Source organism: Cinclus cinclus, chromosome Z, assembly GCF_963662255.1.
Source record: "Cinclus cinclus chromosome Z, bCinCin1.1, whole genome shotgun sequence".
Classification (NCBI taxonomy): Eukaryota; Metazoa; Chordata; class Aves; order Passeriformes; family Cinclidae; genus Cinclus; species Cinclus cinclus.
Genome location: NC_085084.1, coordinates 48345928 through 48372031, shown reverse-complemented (window position 1 = coordinate 48372031; position 26104 = coordinate 48345928). Strand labels below are relative to the sequence as shown.

The 26104-nt window shown below is 36.6% G+C and overlaps 1 protein-coding gene across 1 annotated transcript in view; it reads right to left on the bottom strand.

Moving 5' to 3' along the window:
- Positions 1-546: 546 nt before the first annotated feature.
- Positions 547-26104, bottom strand: part of FRMD3 (FERM domain containing 3) — a 120852-nt gene continuing 95294 nt past the window's right edge. Inside the window, exons 7-14 of the mRNA XM_062513136.1 lie at positions 24357-24444; positions 22408-22496; positions 20090-20153; positions 18976-19064; positions 15636-15710; positions 15019-15087; positions 11855-11976; positions 547-1142 (exon numbers count right to left, since the gene is read on the bottom strand). Of these exons, the coding sequence (XP_062369120.1) occupies positions 547-1142; positions 11855-11976; positions 15019-15087; positions 15636-15710; positions 18976-19064; positions 20090-20153; positions 22408-22496; positions 24357-24444 (1192 nt within the window). The remainder of the gene's footprint in view (positions 1143-11854; positions 11977-15018; positions 15088-15635; positions 15711-18975; positions 19065-20089; positions 20154-22407; positions 22497-24356; positions 24445-26104) is intronic.

The following is a 26104-nucleotide window of genomic DNA, read 5'->3' as shown; positions in this document are numbered from 1 at the left end:
TTTTACCAATGTACATTTAAGTAACACCATAAGTTGTCTTTTGCTAAAAATTTACCAAAATATCTTAAACACATAAAAATTTAAAAAAATAAACAAACAGAAAAACAAACAAAACCCAAAAACCCAGCATAAACATTACTTGTATAGGCATTGGTTAGAAGAGTTTGTTGCACTAAGGAGTATATTCAAAAATGTTTTCTTTCAACATCATCAGTTATCATGCCATGGATTGAAAGGTTAAGGACAACGTAACTTATTGTGACCCTGTCTTATATAATGCAACAAGTGAGCTGGAAGCATGAAATGTAATTTAAATAAAGCTGCTTTTTGGTAATTGAGAGGTGACTGTATCAGCTGGTGACTAAAATGGAAATTTAAGTATGTAAAGGGAACTGAAGAACCTGAAGAAGAGGTTTTTCTGTAAAGAAAACCATACATAAAGATATGATGGCAGCTGCCAACAGATGGGCCCAGGAGCATTATGGAAAGCTGTCACTAACTAAAATTTTGAATATAGCCCTTAGTTGTATCAAATTCATGTAAAATTTAAAAGCTGCCCAGCATATCAAGGATGAAGTTTATTTTGCAAGCCATCCACTGCCTAAGGGGGCAGTAATATTCAATATGAAACTGCTGAAACTCCGGCGTCTGGCGGATTTCATGAAGGAAAGAGATTTGAAGGTCCGACTCCAAGAGAACAAGGAAAAGGGGGAACACAAACAACAATAGTCCAAGACCTACAAGAAAAAGTCTGGAGAAACTCTTTACAAAAGCATTCACCTCTATGTTGCCCATTAGAAAGTCATAGCTCCACCTCAGGGCTCTCCGAGCTTCTTTCAGTTCTTCCTCCTCTGCAATTAAAAATGCATTTTCATCTGCTTCAAGTTCCTCAAATGAATCGGTATCATCTTTCTCATTCTCTGCTCTTGGGCAGGTATCAAAGAGCATGTCAATCTCATCATCAATGGGTGTGGGTAGCAAGCTGGCACTTGGATTGTATACCAGCTCTGAGATGGTTAAGGGTTCCTCTTTCATCTTCTCTTCCTGTTCAATGGCAAGATCAACATCCTTCCCAGTATCCTTTACTGGAGAGCTTGAAGTCACAGGAACTGAAATCTCTTCTTCCTTTGGCAGTTGGATACCTGAAAAAATGAGATTAAAACAATGATATTAAACTTCTCACTGCCTGGTAGCAAAAGTCAGCCTTTCAAGAGTATCTAACTGATGTATTGAAAGAAGATTTTGCGATAATTTTGCATATTAAAACCAGACTGTACACAATTCTCAAAAACTGGAAAAGCTTTTTGAAGCTTTTTGAAGAGTATCTTTACAATGCTGTAGTACATCAGATCTGCTAAAGAGGGTCTGACACAGCTACCGAGGATAATAGTGTAGTGCAAACCAGAAAAGAGAGCAGCTTATTATCTGATTTCCAGTATAAATTAATGCCAACTACATGTGTGAATTGGTGCTCTCTGGCATATAATATTAATAACAACAACAACAGAAACCAACGACTCTCATTGCTTTGAGATGAAGGAGTGTGGTAAGATAATAGCCAAGGTTGAGAATAGAGCATGAAATTAAAAAGACACAACAAATTGTCATGATAAATTCATGTTAACAGTAAAAAGCAAAAAAGGAGAGGAAGGTTAACACATGATATGAGGTTAACACATGATATGAGGATTAGATACCATTGGAACAGCCTTCTAACAGCCTCCCTCACCTGTTAAAAAAAGCTCCTTCTCTTGTCTTTTTTTCCCTGCTCATCTAGTTCTTTAGTTGTTTTCTGTCTCCTCTAAATTTCTCTCTCCCCTTTACAGAGGAGACTTTCTCATGGCACTATTCTCTGCTCAAGTCCTTTCCTCCCAAAACTTACTCTCCTTTTTCCAGTCTATCTCTAACAGCAATAATTCTGCAAAGAAGTCTAGCTGTTTACAGCTACATCAATACTTTTGTGACTGCTGTTAGTTGTCAGTCACAGGAGTGGAAAGGAGGACAGCTGGGCACAGACCTGCTTTACAAAACAATCTCAAGACAACTCCTCACGGAAATTTCCCTTTTTAAGTATTCAAAATTGCCCAGACAGATCTCTTCCCTTGTAATTTGTTATCTTTTGCCTGCTCTCTAGACCTCACTGGCCATGGTTCCAGGTGAAGTTTCACATTTTGGCCAAATAACCAAAATGACAATTTCTGCTTCCTTTCATTTCATCACTGAGCAAAGTAGCCTGGGTTAACATCTGATGTTTTTTCTTCTGGAGGTGACTTGTAATGTGCTCCTGTGGAGACAGCACACTACCAGGGATGGAGAAAGAGGGCACAGGAGTTAATTTCAGCAGCAAATAGATGCATAGATGAATTGAAACCTTGTCCTGAATAATTATGAGTTCAATAATTTAATTAATTTTAGTTTTCATAAGTTTGATTTTACTGTCCTCTCTTATCACAACCAATTTAGAAATTAATCACATTTCACCATGAAACCCGTTTTGTTCTGAAACTTAATTGTCTACATCAATCTTTACATTAAGAAACACACTTGCCACAGCCATCAAGAGGTGGATACAAACCAACTGAAATGAGATAAAATAGTGTATGAGCACCAAGAAGTGAGAAGAACAGATTTGGAGGATCTTTCTCCCAAGCATCTTTCTCCTGAGTAACAGAAGGTAATGCTGGGTCATCAAACTGTACTCAGTTACTTGAGAGTAAAATTTAAGTTGAGCCATTTACTTAGACATTTCAAAATGGTTGAAAGCATCCAACTATACTCTCCCAAATTTGAGAATTCTGGCCACAGGCCTGTCTATGCCAGCTTAGGTGCAAGGTCAGTAATGTATCTTCATCATGTTTCTCATCATAGAGGACAGTTGTAGCCATCCCAATTTATGATTCTTGAGTCTACTCTTCCTTCCCAGAGTAAATTTCAGTTTGCATAAAATACATAGTGAACATGAACAACATATTTTAACTTTCATTAAAACTGTGTTTTTCCCAAATAACTGGCAAACTTCTGACTATGAGGTTAACCTGTTGATAGAAGGTAACAGAGGAACCTCATAGTCAGTGTTTTTGTTTCCTGAAGGGTTTGTGTTAAAATTGCAATGTGTTGCAGCTCTGAAGCACACATCAAATTTATATTCCACTATTTCATTTAAACTTCTAAGAATTTTCAACTCCTTTATTTGTTATTTAAACTTATTAAATCAAAGTTATTGCATTTTGTATCAGTCAAATACTAGTGTAAATCAATATCTGAAAATTTAGAATGAGCAGTAAATGCTGCTGCTGCAAGCTCATTTGAAATTTAAAAAAATTAAATATCTAAAGTTGTTCTTTTTGCTCCTTCATATTCTGTGTAGCACCACAACATTTTTTAAGTCAAGCACTGAGGAAAGAACAAGTTATTAATCAGGGTCAACATGACTGATTTCAGCAAAGTTTTAGCTATGTTGCAATATATAAATCAGTATGTCGAGCCATTCCTATTTTGATGGTTTCAAAACACATAACTGCAAAATCATTATGGCAAATATCATTTACAAAGCTTATGCAGGCCTAAGAATATCACATTAAAGTACCAAAATTCCACAGTACAATGTATATTCCAGTAACTCAAATTTAAGAGAGAAGAAAGCTTTCTGGATTTTTTACTTTTCAGATAGCCCTCCAGAGAGCCAGTTATCTGAAGTAGTAAAACCAAGTTAAAAGAAAAAAATATCCTCAAAATATTCCAATGGAATAAAACAGAATATGAAAGCTAAAACAAGCCCAGCTCCTAAAAATCTTTTAATTATTCTACTACTCTACTGCAAATCCTTTGCTTCTATTCATACAAAACAATTATTTTGGTACTACCTTTATAACAAATTTATATAATTTTTTGGCACAATTTTGAATAGTCTACTACTTCTTTAACAACAATTAAAATTTATGTGGTGTTCAGATTTAAAGGCCTATGAGTTGAGAATTAAATTACATTTGAGAAGAACTTCTTTCTATTCTTCATATTCTTACTGTAATTTACATTCCATAAATCAGAAACTTCTAATACAAATTACTGGAATATCAGGTAAACAAACTCAGGTTTATTTCTTATATTTCCACAGCAAAAGTTTGCTACAATTTTCTGGAAACTAACAAATTTTATAAAGCCATTATCCTAGGTGAAACTCAGTATTCCTCTTCTACCAAATGCTGTGATTGCTCCAAACCAGGAACGTGAACCGCTGAATAAGACATGAGATTACTGTGGTCATCTGCTGTGAACATGAATGTGAAAGAGGTGCCATAAATGTTGTCAGCTGCTAGTATTTCTACAGGGGCTAAAACCAGCAGCTGAGGATTAACAAAATGAAGGGCAGCTCTAGCTCCACCATTCTTAAGAAGCTGCAGTTGCTGGGAGTACAGCACCCCAGAAAAATGTACTGTCTTCTTGTTAAAAAATTCCATTCACACATCATCTGTTGGGCCAATATCCTGCATATGGCTTTTCTTACCAGAAACACAATTGGACACCTGTAACAGCCTTTTATATTGGAGAAAGGACCAAATGTGAATATGCCCTCATTTTAAAGAGAAAAATAGAAAATTAGATATGGTCCAGAGAGAACAGTGCTAGGAATATTTCATAAATGCATGTAAGCAAAAGAGGTCAGCCAGGCTGCAATTAGGAGGAATCCTTCCTGTCCTTTTTTTTTCTTCCTCTAGAAATATCATGTATCCTTTGCTTATTTTCCATGTGGACAAAATTCATTTGTACTATGAATAGAATGACCTTTCAGATAGAAGGAGAAAGTGATTTTCTCCCATGAGCACAGTGCTTGAATGTCAAAGAGAGAATGTAGCAAAATGAGACAGACTCTGGAATTGCATTGAATTTAAATATTTCCCTACACAGGATCTGTATCAAGCAGGATTTGCATCACAGCCAGACTTCCTGTGCTCAGAGACAGGAGGTCACAGATTTGTATCATACCCACATCCCATGCCCATAAAAGAGACCTGTTATTCCTTTGCAAGGAGAGTTAATCAATGACAGCTTATAGTAACTCCTTTTTAGGCAGTGACCTGGCCATCCTCTGGCCGTTATTGTTTGCTTTAGTCTAATGGGAACTTCTAGAAGGGAGCAAAGCCCTGTCCTAGCTGCCAGTTCATATGAGTTGCATGTTTCTGGCATTGCAGCTCACCTCCCAGCTGTGTTGTGTCACAGTGTTCAGTATTGTAGCTAGTACAGCCACTGAAGACCACTGTTCTGCTTTTCACACCCCACAAAGGGCACCCAAAGCACTGAGGCAAAAGCAGAGCAGTGCATAATGCATGGCAGGCATTCTGGGATGCCTGTCTTCAATTTGGCCAGAGCTGTTGATCCCCCTTCCAGAAACAGGATTAAGTAGCAATGGGACTGAAGGAAGCATCAGAGAGAGACAACTGTGTATCATGGGAGCAGGAATGAGAATGCAAGATGCATCTGTCAGCACTTCAGAGAAAGAAGGACCTGGTGATGGGACTGCAGTCCAGCACCACGCCAAGAACAGTGAGGCTGAAAAGAGACAACTACTGATGTGAAAGCTTAGCACCCAAGCAAAAGGGCAAGTGGGACATTTCAGCATTCCCACTTGACATGGGTGACCCCCTCCAGGCGCAAGTCAGCGTTGCTCTGAAAGGGTCGCATGTTAGGAGGAGTCGTGCCCCATGTTAAGAGACTTGCACAAGCTACCTCCTGTGCTTTGGTGCTGGTATACATGTTTTATATTCTGATGTATATACTTTTTTTTTTGCACGTGTACTTCAAAAGGAACAAAATACTATGAACAGTACTACAAAATCAAGGTGTTTAAGAATGAATGTAGTCCCAATACACAAATCTCTTACAATTGGTGTCATAATATTAAACCAACAAGATGTCTTACATCTTTTTGGAGCCAGAAGATGGAGAGCTCTGAGATGTAAGAATATAAAACACATGTCAATAATAATGCTTTTCCAATTTGGCTACTATGTTTGAATCAAGGGAATTAGGTGAATTCTCATAGATCCTACTGTTCCCCTGAGTGGCGAATTCAAGAGGCAAAGACAGCCAGGAGCAGTTGCTACTCAGAGACAAATCACTGCAAGAAGCAGTTTCACCTGTGTCTACTGCCATCACTGCTTTCTAATTTTCTGATATAAAAAGAGTAACAATATTCTAATCTTTGCCAGAACATTTTCGGTTAATTATTTGATTAAAAACGAATTTCTGAAATGAAGAGTCAATGCAAAGATTTCATATAGGTTAGCAAAAACTGAAATAATTTAACCTATAGGTGCCCAAATATCGAAAGCAAACAGTACTACAGAAAGCATGGAAAAACATATTTTAAAATGTCTTACGACATTAAGGAAATGGACATATTTACCGACAGGAGGGAAACAGATCTTTGGCAAAGGCATTTTCTAAAAAATCCACCACTTTTCTGTCCAAAGCAATACTGAATTCTTTTTGTTGCTTGGGCTACACTCTTCTTGAGTGCAAAACTCATTGAAGTAAAAGGCTGAGCTGTCTCAGCTACTGCATTCAGCTCACATTCAGAATCTACTACCTTCTAGTTTAACAGCTATTTAGTTTTGTCATAAATTACTACAGTTTCAAAGTATTTCCCCCCACCTCAGTCCCAGAAAAATACAAGGCAAAATTCTAGTCCCTCATTCATTGCCTATTAACAAATAAATCCACAATTTTCTGTAAGATATACAAAAAATTGTGTTTTGTCTTATTCACTGTCCATTTACAACTTCAGTCTTGTCAGTAATTTGTCCTTATTCTCTCCTGTACATGCCATTTATATGTACAATTTAATTGTACAAGTACAATTCCTTCCGAAGAGACAGCTATTATACATAAACTAGGGAAAGAGGGTTTTAAAAAGGGGTTTGAGTAAAATAAATTTAAATTTACCAGCCCTTCTGGCTGTGATCTTGGAGCCATGCCGCAGTAAACGAATGCATACTTCCTTGTTGCAGTGGTTAACCATCCGCAAATGAATGCTTCTCTTGGTTTGGATTTTTACAAGACATTTCACCATTTTGACTATTAATTCCTCTTCTCAAGGTCTTGTAAAAGCTCTAGCCATACCAGCTTTGACCTTTTATTTAAGTTCCCACTGAGTTTTAAGAGACTAACACAAGTTGCTCTCAATGAATCAAATGACAAGCTTCTAACATGGCGAACAAAAATATCCCAGCAGGGAACAGAATCAGAGGTTATTTTTAAACATTTCCAAATGCCTCATAATGTACAATACAAACTTTCACAGCACCCATCTCAGTTAGCAGTTGCTAGCATAACAGCTGAACCACACACAGAGGCTTAGATATAAAAATATCTAAGGCACAAAAACATAGTGCAGTTAAAAAGAGGACAGCATTCATAGTCCCATTATTTTTCTAAAAAGCTTTAATATGCCTGTAATATCAGTTCCCCATCACTGCCTGAAAATAATTTCTGAAACATATAGATATGATGGAAAAATCCTATGCTGTATTTATAAACTTTAGTCACAAAGCAAACCAGTGAGATGGAAAACACATTCATTTCTAACCTAGATGAAAACTGACCTGCCCATGTTAAAACAAGAACAGAAAATGTTTAAGTCTGGGGAAAAAAAAATCCCTTTACATATGAGCTCCAGTTCCCACTTGAGGACAGTTGTTGGACAGATTCTTATCCATCAGAAAGAAATGTTTCGGAAGGCTGGGCACTTCCCTATTCCTGTCCAACAGAGATGTACAGGTTCCCAAAAAACCCATGATGAACCTATGCTAGCTGCTGATAACTTCCTGTAGCTGGGAACTGGAAGGCAACCATATGCTTAACACCACACTATCCTAGTGGGAAATAAACTCTTTCCTGCTACACCAAAGCCACAGAGAAGAGGTAAACTGGAAGGAGTGTACTCGTGAGGATGTAGTCTCTCACTTTCCAGAATACCCATCTGTAATGTTTATGACATGTTGTGCTCTCTGAGTATTCATTATCTGACATTCTTATTCTCCTTGTACCAAAAAATGAGTGATGTGCATGCAAATATGTGGAAAAACGAAGAGTAGGGGAGGCAGTTCCACAAATATCTATTTTACACTCAGATATTTCTCTCATAAAAGACATCTTCTTCAATTAAGCTTTTGGAAAGCATCTTCACAGTGGCTACCTTCCCCACACAGCCTGAATAGCACAAATATCCAGCAGAGGAAATGTTTACTCCTTCCTCTGCCAGAGCAAAGATTTCTTTCCTTTCCTTTTCTGCAAGCACTTTCTTATGGATGTGAGGAAATATGAATTACCCCTTCACTTCTTATCTCCACTTTATCACCCCTTCAAAAGTAAGATTGTCTTCTTTTCTCATTTTTATTCTCATAATTGTTGCAGCAACCGAAACAGGATCATTAAATTCTAACTAAAAGGTGTCGACTCTTGATTGTGTACATGGCTACAAAAACTGGAAAGCATGAATTCTTACAAAAAGTCTAACCACCAGTGTATTTAATACATAAAGGAAGGCCTATACGAGGACTCAAGTGCCAGCCAGACAAGGTAGTGAAAGAGTTGCAACATTTGAAACATTTCCAAATGCCTCATAACATACATTGCAAACTTCCACAGCATCCATCTCAGTTAGCAGTTGCCAGCATAACAGCTGAACCACACAGAAGCATAAAAATATCCAAGGCGTCAAATCTTAGTACGTGGGAAAAAAAGGCCAGTGTGTTCCTGCATACTGATGTTGAGAAGTAAAATCTATCATTTGTCTTTCATGTGACCATGCTTATGCAAAAGAGAAATGCCCATGTTAATTTCAAATTGCTCTCCATAGTTTTATCTACTCATAACTAAGGGAGAAATCTTAAAATCTTACAACTGACTCAGAAATTGCCTGTATGTACTAACTCTCAGCAAGAGACTATCTAAAAAAAATTAAAATAGTTGTACCTACAAAAGCTCCACATGCCTCTCCTCTACAATGAAATCTTACACATCTGAGTACCTTCACAGAGATATACAATTAGACTGATGGTAGCAGGTGTGTGCTCATTCAGTGCATAGAATCATTAAGGTTGGAAAGATCATCAAGTCTGTTAACCCAGCTCTGCTGAGTTCACCACTAAACCATGTCCCCAGGCACCACAACCACATACCTTCTGAACACTCCAAGGAGGTTGATTCAAACATGTCCCTGGACAGTTTGTTCCAATGTCTGACTATCCTTTTCATAAGGAAATTTTTCTTATATCCAAATTAAACCTTTTCAGGTGCAATGTGAGACCACTTTCTCTTGTCTGTTATTTACTACCTGGGAGACAAGACCAATCCCCACCTGCCTGCACACTCCTTTCCGGGAACTGTAGAGAGTGATAAGGTCACCCCAAGCTTCCTCAAGACTAAACAAGATCCCTCAAATGCTCCTCATAAGACTTGTGCTCCAAACCCTTCACTTACACCAGTGCCCTTCTCCGGACATTCTCGAGCCCCCAGATCTCTTTCTTGCAGTGAGGGGCACAGAACTGAACAGAGGATTTGAGGTGCAGCCTCACCAGCACCGAGTACAGCTCAGTTCTTGCTCCATGTGTATTTGAAAGCATTGTATTTCTTGTAGTGCTGCTATATAGATTCAGTGGCTGCCTTCTTTTACCATCTGATTTTGGTGAGACAGATTACTGCCTGTGGTGATCACTTGGCAACTGTTTTGCAGGTGGTAGTCCAGTGTCTCGGGATTTTACAGCACCGGATGCTATCACAGCTTCATTTATTTGAGTAGACTATTTAAAAAAAAAAAAAAGGCAAAACCCTACCTCTCCAGTCACAGGATATTAATGTGGTTTTGTCAAAGTGATGAAAGCTTCTTTTTGGTTACTTAATACTTCTGTGCTGAGATTTCATGCTTGAATTACTGATCTGATAACATTGACTTTTGCCCTTGGAACAACAAAAATGAAGGTATGCTTCACTGGGCCAAGACATATACAGAGATACCAAGGCTGTTTCAGGTCTGTAGCACACAAAAAGCAATTTCCCAAGGCAGCTGTGTCAGTCTGAGGGCTGGATGCCTCCCCTCTCCTCATCTCCTTCTGATGCCCTTACCCCAGTACAGGACTTTGGTTGACCCTCTTGCTGAGCCACTCAAGGGTTGAATCAGGCAATAATAGGACACTGCACAGTTAAGAGGTCTTTTGTTTGATTTGTTTTTTGTTCTAATTCAATTTGCTGTTGTTATTTGGTTTGGTTTGGTTTTGCTGTTGTTGCTTTGAATTTATTTTATTTACTGGTGTGGTTTTTGTTTGTTTGTTTGTTTAACTCCTTCTACCAGTTCACACTGTTATGATTAGTGCTGGTGAAAAGGAGAAGGTGGAAATCCACCAAAGTGGATGTTGGGGAAGAGAGCCAGCATCACTGTTGGAGAGCTCTGAGATCAGTTCAAGCCGCAATTTGATATTATAGCCAAATTTTCTGCAGGAAAAGACTGTTAACATAGCAGCTGGTGATATTTAACAACATATAAAGTATGTAGTTAAATACCACCAGAAAATATGTCTATTAGCTCATCATAGTAACAACAATCTGTCCGACTGAAAGGAAATGTAATTTTCAAACTTATGTAACAAAAACATTTACAACAAGAACTGTCTGGTGAGCATGTAGCAATAAGTCACCAGTACCCAAAAATGGATTTCATTGCCTAGAGTTGAAAGTGTGGTTACACAATGCAAACAAGGATGTGCGGCTACACGCAGCAAGCTGTTGTTATACTCTGCAGTGGTGACAACTTCCCAGAGGAAACACAGCAGTGGTACTTGGCTGCTAGAAGGCAAATTCTCAGATACCTGTATTTCACAGCAGAGGTAAGCAAGCAACTGTTAGAACTAACAGCTGCTACTACTGATTATAATAAGGTATGCACACAGACAATTTAATTTACCCTGTGCTTGCTGCATTCAGTGTCTAAACTCCCAAGAATGAACAAAACATGTTCATACAACTCCTATAAAATAAAATTAGGACATAATCCCATGAAAAGGAAGATACTTAGCTATTTTCTGTTCCCCATTGACCAAAATAAAGCAATAGCAAAGGTTATATTTCCCAACCTCAAACAATTATCTCACTATATTTCAAGGAAGAGCCAGTGTCAGATTTTGTTTGGTTGGCTTCATTTTTATTAGGAAAAAAGGCAATTATGCCCATTTAAGCTCCCAATTGTGTTCATGTCATTGTTTGTAGTGATTGCATCTCAAAAAGAAAGGTGTTCAATGTGATATTTAAAATATCAAGAAATAAAGACATAAATGGAAAACGTTGTTCTACAGAGTAAATTGATCTTCAAAAAATGCCCTTTTTTTGTCAAGGAAGATAAATTAACAGAAGATCTTTCATAGCTGATCTTCAAAATATGTCCTTCTTTTGTCAAGGAAATTCAATTAGACTAATGCAGAAATAAGAAAATAAAAAAGTAAAGGGAACTGAGAAAAACAAGATATCCATCAGTAAACTGCCTGTTTTCACCCCTGAGTGACTGCTAACATTATTAGAAAAAGGTGCCACCTTGAGACTATCTATTTTCCTATGATCCTTTTGACTGACAATTTAAAATATTTTTTGAAATAGAAATCAAATAGCAGTAATAGCAGTATCTCATATAAAGCTTATGCACAGTTTCTTGAGATAATGGTAATTTCTGGGTATGACATACAAAGGTTTAAATGATGTATTCCTAATGAAAATGATTAGATTTTTTTTTCCATATCCCTGAATCAGTATCACACTTTTTCCATATACTTTGTAATAAATATTGAAAGGAATTGGATAAGTGACTCACCTTCATCTAAAGGAACCTCTTCCTCCTCACAGGGAGAAGGAAGTAGAGGCTGCAGAGGTTCCATATTGATTATGAGTTGCTTGTTCAAGGAGGGAGAGCTGCGACTCTGGGTAATGCTGGCTCTAAAAGGATGGAGAAAAAAGTCAGTTTGCTTACTGGAAATAACTGAAGTCCAGCAGGTCTCATCTCTGAATCATTTTTGACAGATTACTAGGCCTTGAGCTTCTGTAAAAAGCTCTACAGGTTGAACACCGTTTTCAGCTGTGTTATGTTGCACCCTCAGCAGATGTAAACATTTCAACATCTGAAGTGTCAGAGAGGTTTTTGTGCTGATTTACCTCCTTTACGCTGCCTGACTTCCTTTCGTCTCAGGCAGGATTTCAACGTGTTGCTCCTCTCCACAGCACACAGCAAACATTAGTATTTGGATTCAAGGAAGGGGAAAGTTGTTTCATTGACCCCAGAACTGGATAAAGGATTAGTTACAGTTTGAGTGCTGAGGGTCAAAGACTAAAGCAGGAACAGCTGTATCCCTGTGATTTACAGGTACAGAGTGCTCTTGCTCATGCCCCCATACCCCAGATGCTGCCTTCTATACCATGCCTCCCAGCACTCAGGCTGCTTTTCTTTCTTGTCTTACTTCACTCTGAGAGGTTTTTCTGGTATCAGGTGATGAATATGCTCTGGAAAGTTTTAGGAATGCAACTGATTTTCTTCAGTCATGGTGCTTATTAGCAAAAAAGTATATTACTGAGAATATAAAATGGCCCTTTTGAATATGTTGTCTAGGATTTACATGATACAGGCCTGAAGCAAGTCTCCTGCAGTAAATCTTAACCATTATATTATAAAATACTTACTTTGACAAAAGCAAAGATGAAAGGGAAGAGTAACTTCAAATGGTATATTGATACAGTGCTGAAGTTTCACAAAATGCATTTCAAGTCTGCACAAAAGGCTCAACTTAAAATCCCACATAAACAGACCGAACAAAGAACCTATTGCAAGTCAAAAAATGGAACTGTGTATTGCTGAAGATTTAGGTAAACTTGGGACACAGGTGTCCAACTCTTAACCTACACTACCTGTCAGTAAATATTCTGTGGGAATAAACAAGATTTCTTACTCAATTGACATGATTCCTTGTGCCATAACACATGTCCAAATATATTTATATCTTCATTTGCATTCTCTGAAACACTCTCTGATAACCATTTAGTTTAAATTTTCACTATTCACAGAAAGTTTTCACTCAGATTATTAGAAGTACAGTTACTGTGATCCAATGGTAAATCCATAGGCTTTTTATGCAATTGCTGAACCTTTGTGCCTGTTGAAAAAAGTTCTCAAGCAACTCCCAAAATACGAGTGGCTGGGAGTATCCACAGGCTTCTGCTCCATACTTATTTACAACAGTGCTTCCTTCATGCATGCCTCGGAAGCAAAACATTAAATTATTCATTTTGTATTTGTCAGAAGAACTTGCCACTGCATTAATCCTGCATGACCACACACTCCAACAGATTTTCAGTGCACAGTGCCTTAAGTGAAACATCCAAACACAAAGATACAAAGGAGCTGCACTCTCCTCTCAACTGTGTGTTTTTTTCTTAATGCAACCATGGTACAACTGAATTTACTTCGAGGGTGATGGCACAGGGAGGAAAAACTTTATATATATATATATATATATATATATATATATATATGTATGTATTGCCTACTTGTGCTTTTAGAATAATCAGCTACCTCTGTCTCCCATTTCACAACCTCAACTATAAAACCACCTGAAATCATTATATTCCTTAGTCTTTCTAAGAAACTGAACTCGGAGCTTCCACAATATTAAAAATGCAAGCTTTGTAAGGAGGTTAATGATAAAAGATATGTATTGCTATTTATGGGTGTTAAATCCATATGCTGTTCCCTCATAAACTTATTTGCTCGCTAATGTGTTTCTTTATGTACACTAAGTTTTAAACTATATGTTTAACATACTTCTAAATACAGAAATCAAAGAAAACCAAAATACAAGCTAAAAAATAAATGTATGAAAATCTTTTCTTATTCTGGAAAAAAGAAAACTCTTGGAAAGTAGGCAATAAGCTATTTCCTAAAGTGAGCAACTATTCTCATTTAAAATAAGCTTGTGTGCCCAAGTATTTTATACTGCCTCAATGATGCATCTATATTCTGCCTTCTGTGTTATCATCCATCTTATTCAACATTCAACATATTCTAGACCTTCACTTACCCATTTTAAAGTGTAATCTGGAAAAATACGTTTGAAAGTATGTCTGCATGGTCTAAATATCAATTACATAGTAGGGCTGGGCAACATATTATAAATATTTACTGCAAATATATTCCTGTCTTCTAGTAAGGACAATACATTTTTATCTCAAATATAGACAGGACAGACATAAATATTCAATTTAAAATAAACAGAGCATATTTCCTCCAAACATGAAATCTCAACAAAAATAGGAATACGGCTGTAGAATGTTCAGACTGTTAAGTAACCTGGTTTTAAAAAAGGTTTAAAGTAGTTTTCCCTGATGACCCTCCTTCTTTCCTGAAGTGCTTTAATCAGGAATTTTTACTGTCACTGCAATGACTGATAAGGAACTGAAGGCATTCATTTGCCTGCCAACTCCAGCAGCTTATTTCTTACAAGCCAAATTTTCCTCTGAAAAAAAGATTCTCCAGTTTTTTTTTTGTCTTTACTGAATGAACTTCATGCTTTTTAATCTGACCTTATTATGGAAAATTATACTATGAAGTATACTTTGAAACATACCCATAAACATATAAAAACCAAGAACCTTCAAAATCAAACAAAATCTAGGATTGAAACTAGAATGTACTTTTCTGTCAGGATCATATAATAGCAGTTTATGCCATAACACAAAAAATAAGTTATCAATCTGACAGATTAGTTAAACTCAGCTTCAAAGCAGCACAGATTAGGTTATCTTTCATAGGAAACATTAGTCAGAATTTTGTAGCATTGCCAGACATATATTTCCTAAGGCTTTCCCATGTAATTTTGGAAGCTCAGAATGACAGACATTGCACTAGATAGTAAAGGAAGAAGAACATTTCTGTAGAGAACAAGAATCCTCCCTAGTCCTTAAACTTTGATACTGAATGTCAAGACATACCTGTGAACTTCAGGAGGTTCCCTCTGGATTTTAGAGCTTGCCTCCACAACCTCTTTGGCTACTTTTCCACTGCATTATAAGATGGAATGAATACTCAAGTAAATACTAAGATACATGCCAAGAAATACATAAATGTGAACAATTAAGTTACATCACAAAAAAAAAATAAAGGAAAGGAGGAAAATGCAATAAAGTGCATAAATAATGTCCCAGAATAACACTGTCCTGACTACTTGCCCACAAAGAAAAAGCACTCTTTTTGTAGTACAACACCACAAGTAGAACTGGACTGCCTCTTTATCTCACACCTGGTTCAGAGCTGCCATGGGGACATAAAATCTCTGCACTGCAAACACATCCTTGTTTTTACAAAAGCTGCATTGAAAGTGGAGCTATCTGCTGGTGGAACTACTCCTGACAGAACTATCTGTGTGAAAACTCCTGCTTATTTTTTAAGTGACACTAGAAAAGGCAACAGAACGACTTTCAAATCTTGCATCAGGTAGGCATGAAAACACACTCCAGCAGGAAAAGCCCTGAATTTGCCAGGAATAATTACTGACATTTTATTACTTCCTGAAATTATTTACCATGAATAAGAAACAGCAAACACTCACCTATATCGAAATCTACTGCCTTTAAAAAATATCTTGCTGCTGGACATTGTCTTGATCTGACTGGACTTTGCATACCTTGAAGAAAAACAAGAGAGGTCATCACCTTTTCAAGGACGTGATAAACGAAAATGAACAAGGCAAACTACAAGCTTTGTTATTTTTATACCATAAAGTAATATTCAAAAAATTAGCTTTTCAACTTTTTAAGGCCTTTATATGAACTAGACTATGAAGTACACATAAAATAATACAGACAGCATAGAATGACTGAACATGGAACAAGTGGTTGTCATGAAAACAAGAAAATTAAAAGCAGACACGTGTTGGACCTCTATCAATTTTCATTCTCAGGATGAAGGAAAGACCACGGTATACCAAAAACCTCTGGGATATGTGTCCTAACACCACCTTGTTTGTGGGAAAATATGGCTAATTTTGCTTTTCCACTGAGAAAACCAAGATATAACAAAGAAACTTCTCTCCCAAATTAGGTGCTTTTCTCTGTTCAGTCAACTTCTTAGTAGCCTACCACATACCCTACTGCTTCTCTGTAATCACCAAGTACACAGCAACCTTTTATCACAGTCTTTTATAACAAAGACTGTGGAAGAGTACCTCACACATGCCATATCCTTGATGTTCTCTTGAAAAACGCAAATTGATTTTGTACAGTCTCCCATTCCTAGACCCTAATAAGCAACTTTCCATAATTAATATCTGCTTGAATAATTGCAACAGTGACCCCTGAACCTCAATCAATACAAGACTAAAGCTCTGTTTTTCAAAATATATTGTGTGATCATGACCTTACCTTAAATTCCAAGTCTCAAACTCTTCTAGGAAGAGGAGAGGACCAAATTTAATTAAGACAAATTGTCATTCCTGTGAATTATTTATATAATCTGCCTATGTCTGCTTTAATCTTATTAGAATATCTTGTTGATATTACACAGAACTTAAACAAACAGGAGTTTTCTAATGCTGCTAAGAAACAGTCCCCACTGTACAACTCTATTTCTCTGAAATGTGAGAAAACATTTCCTGTTTCAAAACTATGATCTTAAGGCTTTCAGCTTACTTATAGATAGTTTCAGCTTCAATTTCATGTTTGAAGGATTATTTTTATTCTTCTGCATTCTTCATATTAAACATTACAATTTTTCAATCTATTGTTCATGTCCCTATTAATTGAGTAACATTTCTAATCTTCATTTTAATAAGGAAAATCTCTTGAAAGACCCACCAAAATTGAAACAGGTGGGCATAACTTTTAGCAGTCATTGTTAAGGAATAATTCCACTTCATAAGGTAATTTGGGAAGTATAAAAATAGATGAGAGAAGCAGCATTAAACATATCAAGGTCAGAGAAGAACAACTGGGAGGAGGTGCTCCAGGTGTCAGAGCAGATTCTGTTCTGGAGCCAATGGAGAAAACTCTGGGGAAGGATGCTGTCCCACTGCAGCCAAATACTGAGCAGATATTGTCATTGCAGGCCATGGAAGACCCTACAGTAGGTCACCATGCTCTGAAGGAAGCTGCAGCCCACGGAGAGCTCGTACATGAGCTAGCTCCAGGCAGGGGTTGTGGCCCATGGGGAGGAACACAAGATGCAGCAGGTATATCCTGAAGGACTGCAAGCACACAGGAAGAACCCATGCTTGAGGAATTCATGAATATTGGAGTAGAGAAAGGAAGGAGCAGCAGAGAGGAACTGCAAGCTCTGTTCCTCATCTCCCTGAGTTGCTCAGGGTAAGGAGGACATAGAGGAGTCAGAAATGAAGGAGTAAAGTTGATCCCTGGAAAGAAATGGGAAGGGTGGTTTTGGTTTTCTCTCGGATAGCAACTTGAAATAAAGTGAAAAGGTTAAAAGGAAATTAAGTTAAACTTCTCTAAGTCAAGTCTGTTTTGCCTGTGACAGTAACTGGTAAGCAATCTTTCTGTCTTTATACTAAGCTTTAATTACTTTATTGTACTTTTTCCTCTTGACCTGTTGAGCAGAGAGAGTGAAAGAGCAGCTGGATAGGTGTCTAGCCTCTAGCTAAGATCAAATCCCCTATACCATGTATTTGTGATCAAAACCCAATAGTTAATATTTCAGCCACAAGAGCAGGGAGGTGATATTCCTATGAGTCTCCCTGAAACATTTTTACTGAGATTTCTCTTCTTTAGGTGGAAATCATCTCATATTCCTTTATTTATTTCTTGTAACATAAAATAAATGTTAAAAATAAAATAAAACTACTCAAACACCATGCAGTATTTTCCTACTTAAGCCTGCTTTCAACATAAAATGCTTCTGGAGAAACTTCAAATTAGTCTTCATTTATAGACTGTATTTAGGCTTAATATAGTTTCAAGCAGAGTAGATGTTGACATAAAGAATTAACAAATGGATCATGCCACCTCCTACTTCTTGGGGTTTGTTTCATATTTTTTCCTATCCAATTGAATATATCAATTGGCTAGATTATATATTATCACTATTGAAACTAAAGAAGGACTCTTCTCCAAATTAAAGGAGGTCATTAACACCCAGGTTCAAAGACACATTTTTCCTGCTTCATTTTTATTTACACTTAGTGCGGCCTCCTGGTGTGACTATGTGCCAAAACATAAACAGTAATGTTTATAAAATATTTGAGAGGCTGTAAGGAAACACTAAGCAGCAAGAATAAATGCTACATGCCTCAATAAACGGATCTAACAACATCAATGGAGGGCAGAAAAAATGCAGAGGAGTTTTTAATGAGGAATTATTATTAGGTTCTCTTTCTAGGGAATAAGGAGGAAGATACTACATTTTTTGTCACTTTACAGGCTTTTTATATATAATAAGATCACACGTATCTTTCCAAATGCATCAAGGACATTTTCTTTTCTTCCTTAAATCACTAAAGAGAACTGTTTATCCAAGAGTTAATCAACTCTTACTAAGCCTTGGATTTCAAGTGGAAGAACAATTGCCTCCTGGCAGAAGAGCCCAGAGAATCAAAATTACAGAATTTTTCCTCCATTCTCAAGGTATTCCACAGCAGGGCTAAGATTAAGAGTTATGTTCCCAGACACACGTGTAGAACGCTGTCCGTCCAATATCTCACTACGGAGCAGCAAAGCATTGTGCTGGAACCAAACTCTCCTGTCTCATTTCAATTTTAAACCATTTCTAATATTGGTTTGAAGTGAAATAATACTCCCCATTAATTTGCATATTTTCTGTTTGCATTTTGCTTTCTGCTAGTTAAATGGAACATTTCACAGTGAACAATTTTCCACTCACATGCACTTTTTTTTTTTTTTTTTTTTACTTTTAGTATAGATAAAGACTTCAGGAGCACATACTTGTAAAAAGCCTGGTTCTCCACCCCACACTTCCAAAGATGCTTGCAGGCTGCTGGTGTAGACGTATGGAATGACAGCACAGCCTTCTTCTAAGTGCAAGGGAAAGAAAGCAAATCAAAGCAGTGAAAATGTTGAATTGTCAGTGGCTGAAATAGCTGTACCTAATGGCACCACCTTTAACCAAATACACTGAAAAAAAGTTCCTATAGTGTGTATCTCTGGTTCACCCATACATAACTGCTATATAGCTGATATCATATCCATACATAGCTGATATTTAAACTACCCAAGCAATTTTTTCAGAGACTAAAGGAGATGCTTGGAGGTGGCATGGAAGGGACATGGAAGAGCATATATACAAGTGGCTTTTAAAGCAACTGTATAACTGGTCAAAATCAAAGGAGGGAAATCTCTGTTCAGTATTCTACATCACACAGTTTCTGCACTACTTACCACCTCCCTACTCTTTGATGTCCTACCATAAAAATCTCCTTGCAACCATGAGCAGTCCTGATACCTCTGGCATTATTTCTTTCCCTCATTTTATTTCCTCACCTCCATTCAAAACCATAACCTTAGACTATATCACTTTGGTCCAGGGAAAGAACTGATCATAACATGATATAGACAAAAGTCTCTAGGATTTCAATGACAAGAGCACAGTGATAGTATTCCTAATCACATGAGACAGATTCTAACCTTTTCAGCTCACCATGATTTGAGGATGGGATTGTAATCACCCAAAAAATTCCTCACATTGATCCAGGTATCAGTGCTTACTTGAATTTGCAATCATATACAGACATCTTCTATACTTTAGAGTGGGCATGTACAGCTTTAGCACTTTAAAATAAATTAAGGCTTGACTGCAAAGGCATCCTAAACCATGAACAATCCACATAGCACAGTGTGAATATTAAGTGAGAATCGTCTCAATCCTTTGCAAATTAGACATTTTTTACAAAATTACTCACATTCATTCATATTCTATATTTTATTTACAATACTAAACACAATTCTTGAATACTTAGAAGTTTGTTTAGTTAAATAAATATGTTATGTCTTATACAATCTTAATCAAATACAGAAGTTCTGTAAAAATATTAAACCTAACCTCTTTCTGAGCTCCAAAGACATAAAATGTCTTCCCTTCAAATTTCAGTTTATAGACATCACACCTGGAAAGAGAATAAATATTTAAGTATAGGGGAAAAGAGGATAGATCCACAAGTAAGAAAAGTAACTAGCATGTAAGTTTCCCTGATTACCAAAGTCAAGCAGGCTATCAAATGACAAAAGGCCTCAATGGGCCTTACAAGCTTTAGGATAAAATTATTTAATAGTTTAATTCTTTTAGAGAACATAAGCCCAAGTTATTTCCTTTACATCCTTATGTGCCTTCAAAGAATTGACTTTGTCTGCTGGCAAGTGAAGAAGAAATTAAAGGTAGATGGAAGCTTATATTTGTATTATATTTATGGCACAAAATTTTGTAATTTCTCTTATGTCTTAAAATCTTACAATGTGTATTGTAATTAAATTAAGGGAAAGATAATATTTTTTTGCCTATACATATTTATCTGAGGCTTCATATCACACTTCTTAATACCCGACTACTTATTATAGAACACAACAAGAAGAAAAAGAAAATGTTTGACAGCACTTGTTATAGAGGGACTTTTTGAGTTGCAAAGCCTATATAAAAATTTAATTTAATCAAGGTGGAATATTCAATCTACATATGGAATAACAGTGGAATGAAAAGGCAATGCTTAAATTGTAATGGATATTTAGAATGGAGACACTGTTGTTTTTCATAAATTTTCCTAAGGGTTTTGGATGTCAGAGCTGAAACAGGAGCAATCTTGGAGGCAAGGACAGTGCTATATCTGAACTTTTTAATAGGAGTTTTCCTTTTACAGGAGAAAACCAAAAATCATTGAGAAAGCTTTTACACTGAAAAGAAAATCCCAAATACAAATTTGGGGGTTTTATTGTGTAGTGCAAATTTCAGCTAAAACTAGTTACAGCTACCAGCACTTACTTCTAGGCCTCTGAAATGGAAGAAGTAGTATATAGTGTTCAGATAAAACTCACCAGACTGACCTTTCAGCCTATACTGTAACACTGAGATAGTTTATTGGCTTTTCCTCTATCGCTGTTTTCTTTTTTATCTGGTTTGCATATTAATGCACTTAATAAATATGTCTAGTTTGCCAAGAGGATACATTATCCTCAAATAACATGAGAAGCTAAAGGCTGTGAGGTTCATTTCCCACAGTATGGTGGAAACATGCTTGGCAAGTGCTACTCTCTCCCCAGTGTGCCATAGACTGACATTACTGTTACATTTTCCTTGTGCCAAAACCACAAACCACTGAAGTACTGTGACCACAGCTACCTGCAATTAATGCTGGGGGGTTGGGGGATGGTTATAGCAAAAATCCAGGACTACTAATGGATGGCTTTTGATAAGCATGCCCACAGAGGTCCATAGGGAACTCAGTTGTACAAACAGGACTACATTGACTTTGCATTTCTGAGGATTTCAGGTTATTCAACACTCATGGAAGTTTCTACAGATACGCAGCAAGGAGGCCCAGCTTCATCTTTTTTCCACCTTTCGCCCATCTTGATCCCACAAGACAGGCTGAGATCTCAGAGATGGAACAGTCACACCTGAGCAATTGTTCTTGGCAAGCATTTAGCAGCAGGGCTAAAATGAGATTGTCTGTGTCTGAGCATGACTGGTCACTTTGCACCACACTGCTGAGGGTGTGGCCAGTTGCTCTTAACATCATCTGCAGGAGGTCAGTTTTACCTCTTCCTCAAAAGTGGCCGACTGAGGCAAACCAATTAAGTCCAGGAGTTCAAATAAAAGCAAAAGCAAGCAAACCAAAGACAATCGCTTAAGTGCCCATTTCTTTAAAAAGAGACTAAAGAAAAAAAGAAAAATTCAAAGGCACTCTCACCTCCATCCCCTCTGCTTACCAAGTAAGTTCTTTTAAAATTTTCAAATTTAGGGTAATTAAATAAGTAGATTGCAATATTTCCAAGAGTCATTAAAGATAAGGTGGACTCTTGGAAGTATTCCAGACCTCTCTGCCAATTTACCTGACTGGTGATTTACAGCATAGCTGAAAAATCAACTTGCTCAGTTTTAGCATTTGTAAATTAGGTTGACTAATGAACCTTGTGAATAATTTTCACTGGGAGTTGAATGAGATCAAATTGTTGCTGTTGTTGTTCTTGTTATTGTTGTAATTGTAGTTGTTGATCTTAAATTCTTTAAACAGAAATATGATGGGGAAGGAGTTGTAATATTCACATGGTTCTTCTTAAAGACAATAAATGCAGGTGAAGATGGTAGGAAAAGAAGTTACAGGAGAAAATATGCTTATTTATTAAAATATTCTTACATCATATGCTTACCATTTTAATAAATGAATTCTTTTATTCCCCTGGAAAACTACAAATCCTGCAGCTGTGAATCCTAAAAATGTAGTTGTCCCAAATGAGTCCTTGAAAGAGAAAAAGAAACATAACTTTCCCCTCATCCAATGAGGTATTTCTTCCTGATAGCATAAATTGTTACGCCAGTCTAGATTACCTTTATTTTGTTTTCCTCTTCAAAAAAAATCTTGCCTTCTAAATGTACATTACTAAAGGAAAGGACTGCCCTTTGCAATAAAGATCTCATTTACTTACAGGCATTTGAGTAACAGTAACTTATGCTTTGTTTCCATCTACCTGTAGCTGATGACAAGAGGGACTCCTTAGGTAGACTTAGCAAATGTATTGAAAACATACTTCCCTGTATGTCCTGTTCTTAAAAGGAGGACTAACTACAAACCAGGGATTCACATCTGCTTCAACTGCTGAAATTTTTTTAAGATTTCACAATACAGTGTTCCTCTGCAAGATGTTGTGTTGGAAGTACTGCTGACTGGCAGCATTTAATAATAAAAGCTTCTGTTTTGTACTCCTGTTACACTTCAGTACAAACCAGAAGAAATACTGGTACTTACCTTTGAAATAGAAAAGAAAATTTTAAAAATATAACTCCACAATAAAAGTTCTAGCTTATCGTTTTTGATTAATGATTGAGATGAATTTTACACTAACTGGATTTTCTGTCCATTCCAAGTTCCATATCCTCATCTTGCTAAAGATAACCAACTTTATTATGCCTTATGTTTTACCAACAAAGTAAAGGGAAACAGAAACAGGGATAGTTCTAGAGTAGCAGCCACAGCACTGAGGGGAGCATGTCACAAGGAGCCAGCAAAGAACCTTGCTTTGAGGTTCACTTCCAGAAGACACATAAATTTTCCTTAGGCATGGGTGATGAACCTCTGATTGTCCCCCACACTACAAGAAATAATATAATAATAAAATAATAAAATAATAAAAAGGTAAAGAAATAATTCTGATCCAGTTAAACCTCAGTTTCTGGGATGCCCTTTGAAAATCTGCAGTATAGTTTCAATGTAAAGTTTACTACATCGCTGACTTCACCGAGCACTGAACCAGACCCTGTCTTTCACACAGAAGCACCATTTCTGACAAAGTATATCCAAGATCTTACACAGTGTTGTGTTGTGTTGTGTTGTGTTGTGTTGTGTTGTGTTGTGTTAGAACTGAGTGCTTAAGGATTCTCACCACCAGAACAGCTAACTAAACTGTCCCAGAAGAAGACAGAATACACAACCCAAAGCAAAAGCAGTGATTAAACACAAAACAAGTCACTCTAAAAATAAACACTGCAGATTATGCAGATACAACCAAGTAATTAAAAATGCATGCATACAAGATAATCAGAACTAGTAATTAAAACCACCTTCTTATAGGGGACCACAGAATAACAAAGTGGAAAGTGGGAATGGGAAGTGGGTTCTCCTCCTTGTTAATTTGGCTTGCTCTTCTTCCTAAGATTTGCATATTTTTCATGGTGTTTGAAAAACTGATCTGCCATGGACTATCAGAGTGTTGCATCATCTTGTCAAAATAATGGTGAATACCGAAAATCTTGGCAAACAAAAAATATTTCATACCTGGAGTAATTAAAAGAAATCTTTGTACTAAATGCAAAGAAATTATGGAATATAATCAGAGTTTATGCCATTACAATCCACTAGATTCTCCTGTGATGTTCTTCTGCTTCCTCTGGAGAGACCCTTTTTGACTGATGCAGAAATGTTAACCAGTCAGTGTTCTTCCAAGGCTTGAGCATAATATGTAGTTCCAGGGCAGCTTTTTTAGAAATTGCTCACTACTTGTGCCTGGATAAAAACCAGAGCTAAATCATTTGCATTACTGTCTTCTAACTAAATGTTAGTAAAGAGAATATTTTATTAGAAGTTAGTAAAAAAAACTGTTACCTTGCAAGGGTGAGGATCAACACCATAAGTTTCCAAAGAATTTGCCTTAAGAAGCAAGTTAAATTCAGCAACAGCTGGGCTCTGACCTCTGAAATTACAAAAGGAAAAAAAGAGTTTGACAGCAAAAAATAAATAGGAGAAAGACTTTTTGACTGGAGAGTTTAAATGCCTAAAGGCAGAAGAAAAAAAAAGTTTTCACTGATGTTTAAACTATTTCAACCACGTTTTGTTTGTAATAAAAGGATAGAAAACTTTTCTCATCTTTTCTTCTGTTGAATTGTACAGTGGCTGATGTTTTCAGGTAAATAGTGATTTTTTTTTTTATAAATCCCAGGATACCCACAACTAACCAGAATTATCTAATATTCTGCAAGTATTTCTTGTCTTTTGATATACCCTCATGTCAGCCTGAATATGAAATAAATTTCAGCATCTTTTTTTCACAAACTTTTGCTCTCCATCTCATTTAAAAGGATTGTGCAGATTAACAAACATTCCTTCCAGTGCAAGGTATAAACACGGCATTCATATTTCACTGCCTACTCAGATGTATGTCTAATTATAGCAGTGCCTGCTACCAACATGATAGCTCAGAATCTGTCAGCATTTCCATTTATACACCCCTATTTTTAGGGTGTCTATAATCAACAGCAAATATACCTAAAGCCTGAAATGTGTCATGAAGACTTGGGGTCTAGAGTAAGTTTTATCTGATTTTAAGAAACTACTGCCATTACAATAAGTTCTAACACAGAATTACAATGCTTATTTGAAAGTGAAGTATTTCAAGTATTATTTAATTTCTGTATTTATAAGAACTAGAGTACATGATCTTGATAAATAATACAGTTTTATGATAATAAACAATGCTTAGGACCTCTAGAAAGCCAGACCTCATAAATACTTTCCATGTAAATTTTTTTTTTAAAAAGCCATTAAAAAAATTTTGAAAATCAAAGATCATAGTCAAATATTATTCTACACCTGAATTTTTTGATTTGTGAGTCCAGCCTCACACTGTGACCAATTGTACATAGGAATTGGCATTTAATACTTCATTCTGTATTGCTGCAGCATTAATTTCCCTGAAAGTGTGTTATTTCCTATCAGGTAGAAACCAACAAGTATTAATGTATGATAATCAGGATCTGGCCCAAAGCTCAGTCTAACAATTAAAGTAACATCTAGCATGCTTGTGGACATCAAATCCTATTTTGAACATAACAGGATGATGACCTGTGGTAGTGTAAGTGTCACTATCCAATCTGTTACAAAGTTTTAAAACTGCTCATTTTTATTTCACTGTTTATCACCTCCTAGTCAGCCCCATTATATTTCTTGGGCTTCTTCTGTATTTATTTGACACTACACAACCTTCATTTTACTTCAGACCACATTTTTGTGGATGTTTTATTTCTAAGCTTAAAAAAAATCTCTATATTAGAGAAGAAGTGGACTTCTTTCTCTTTCCTGTTTTGGTCTCTTTCACACCACTTGCCAGTGGGGAAGAGCATGTATTAAGAGGAGCACCAAAAATTACAAATGTGTATTCACACAGCAAATATTTAAGGAGAAAGCAGCAATCAAAACAAAAATGCTTATTTTTCCACTCAGTTTTTTGGTAGATCTATTAAACTTTTTCTCCATTTTAAGTACTACTAAATCACAACTTCATGTGCCATCACAACTGTAAGACCATAAATAACCCCTAAAAAGGCAATGAGTTTATTGCATGTATCAGACAACTG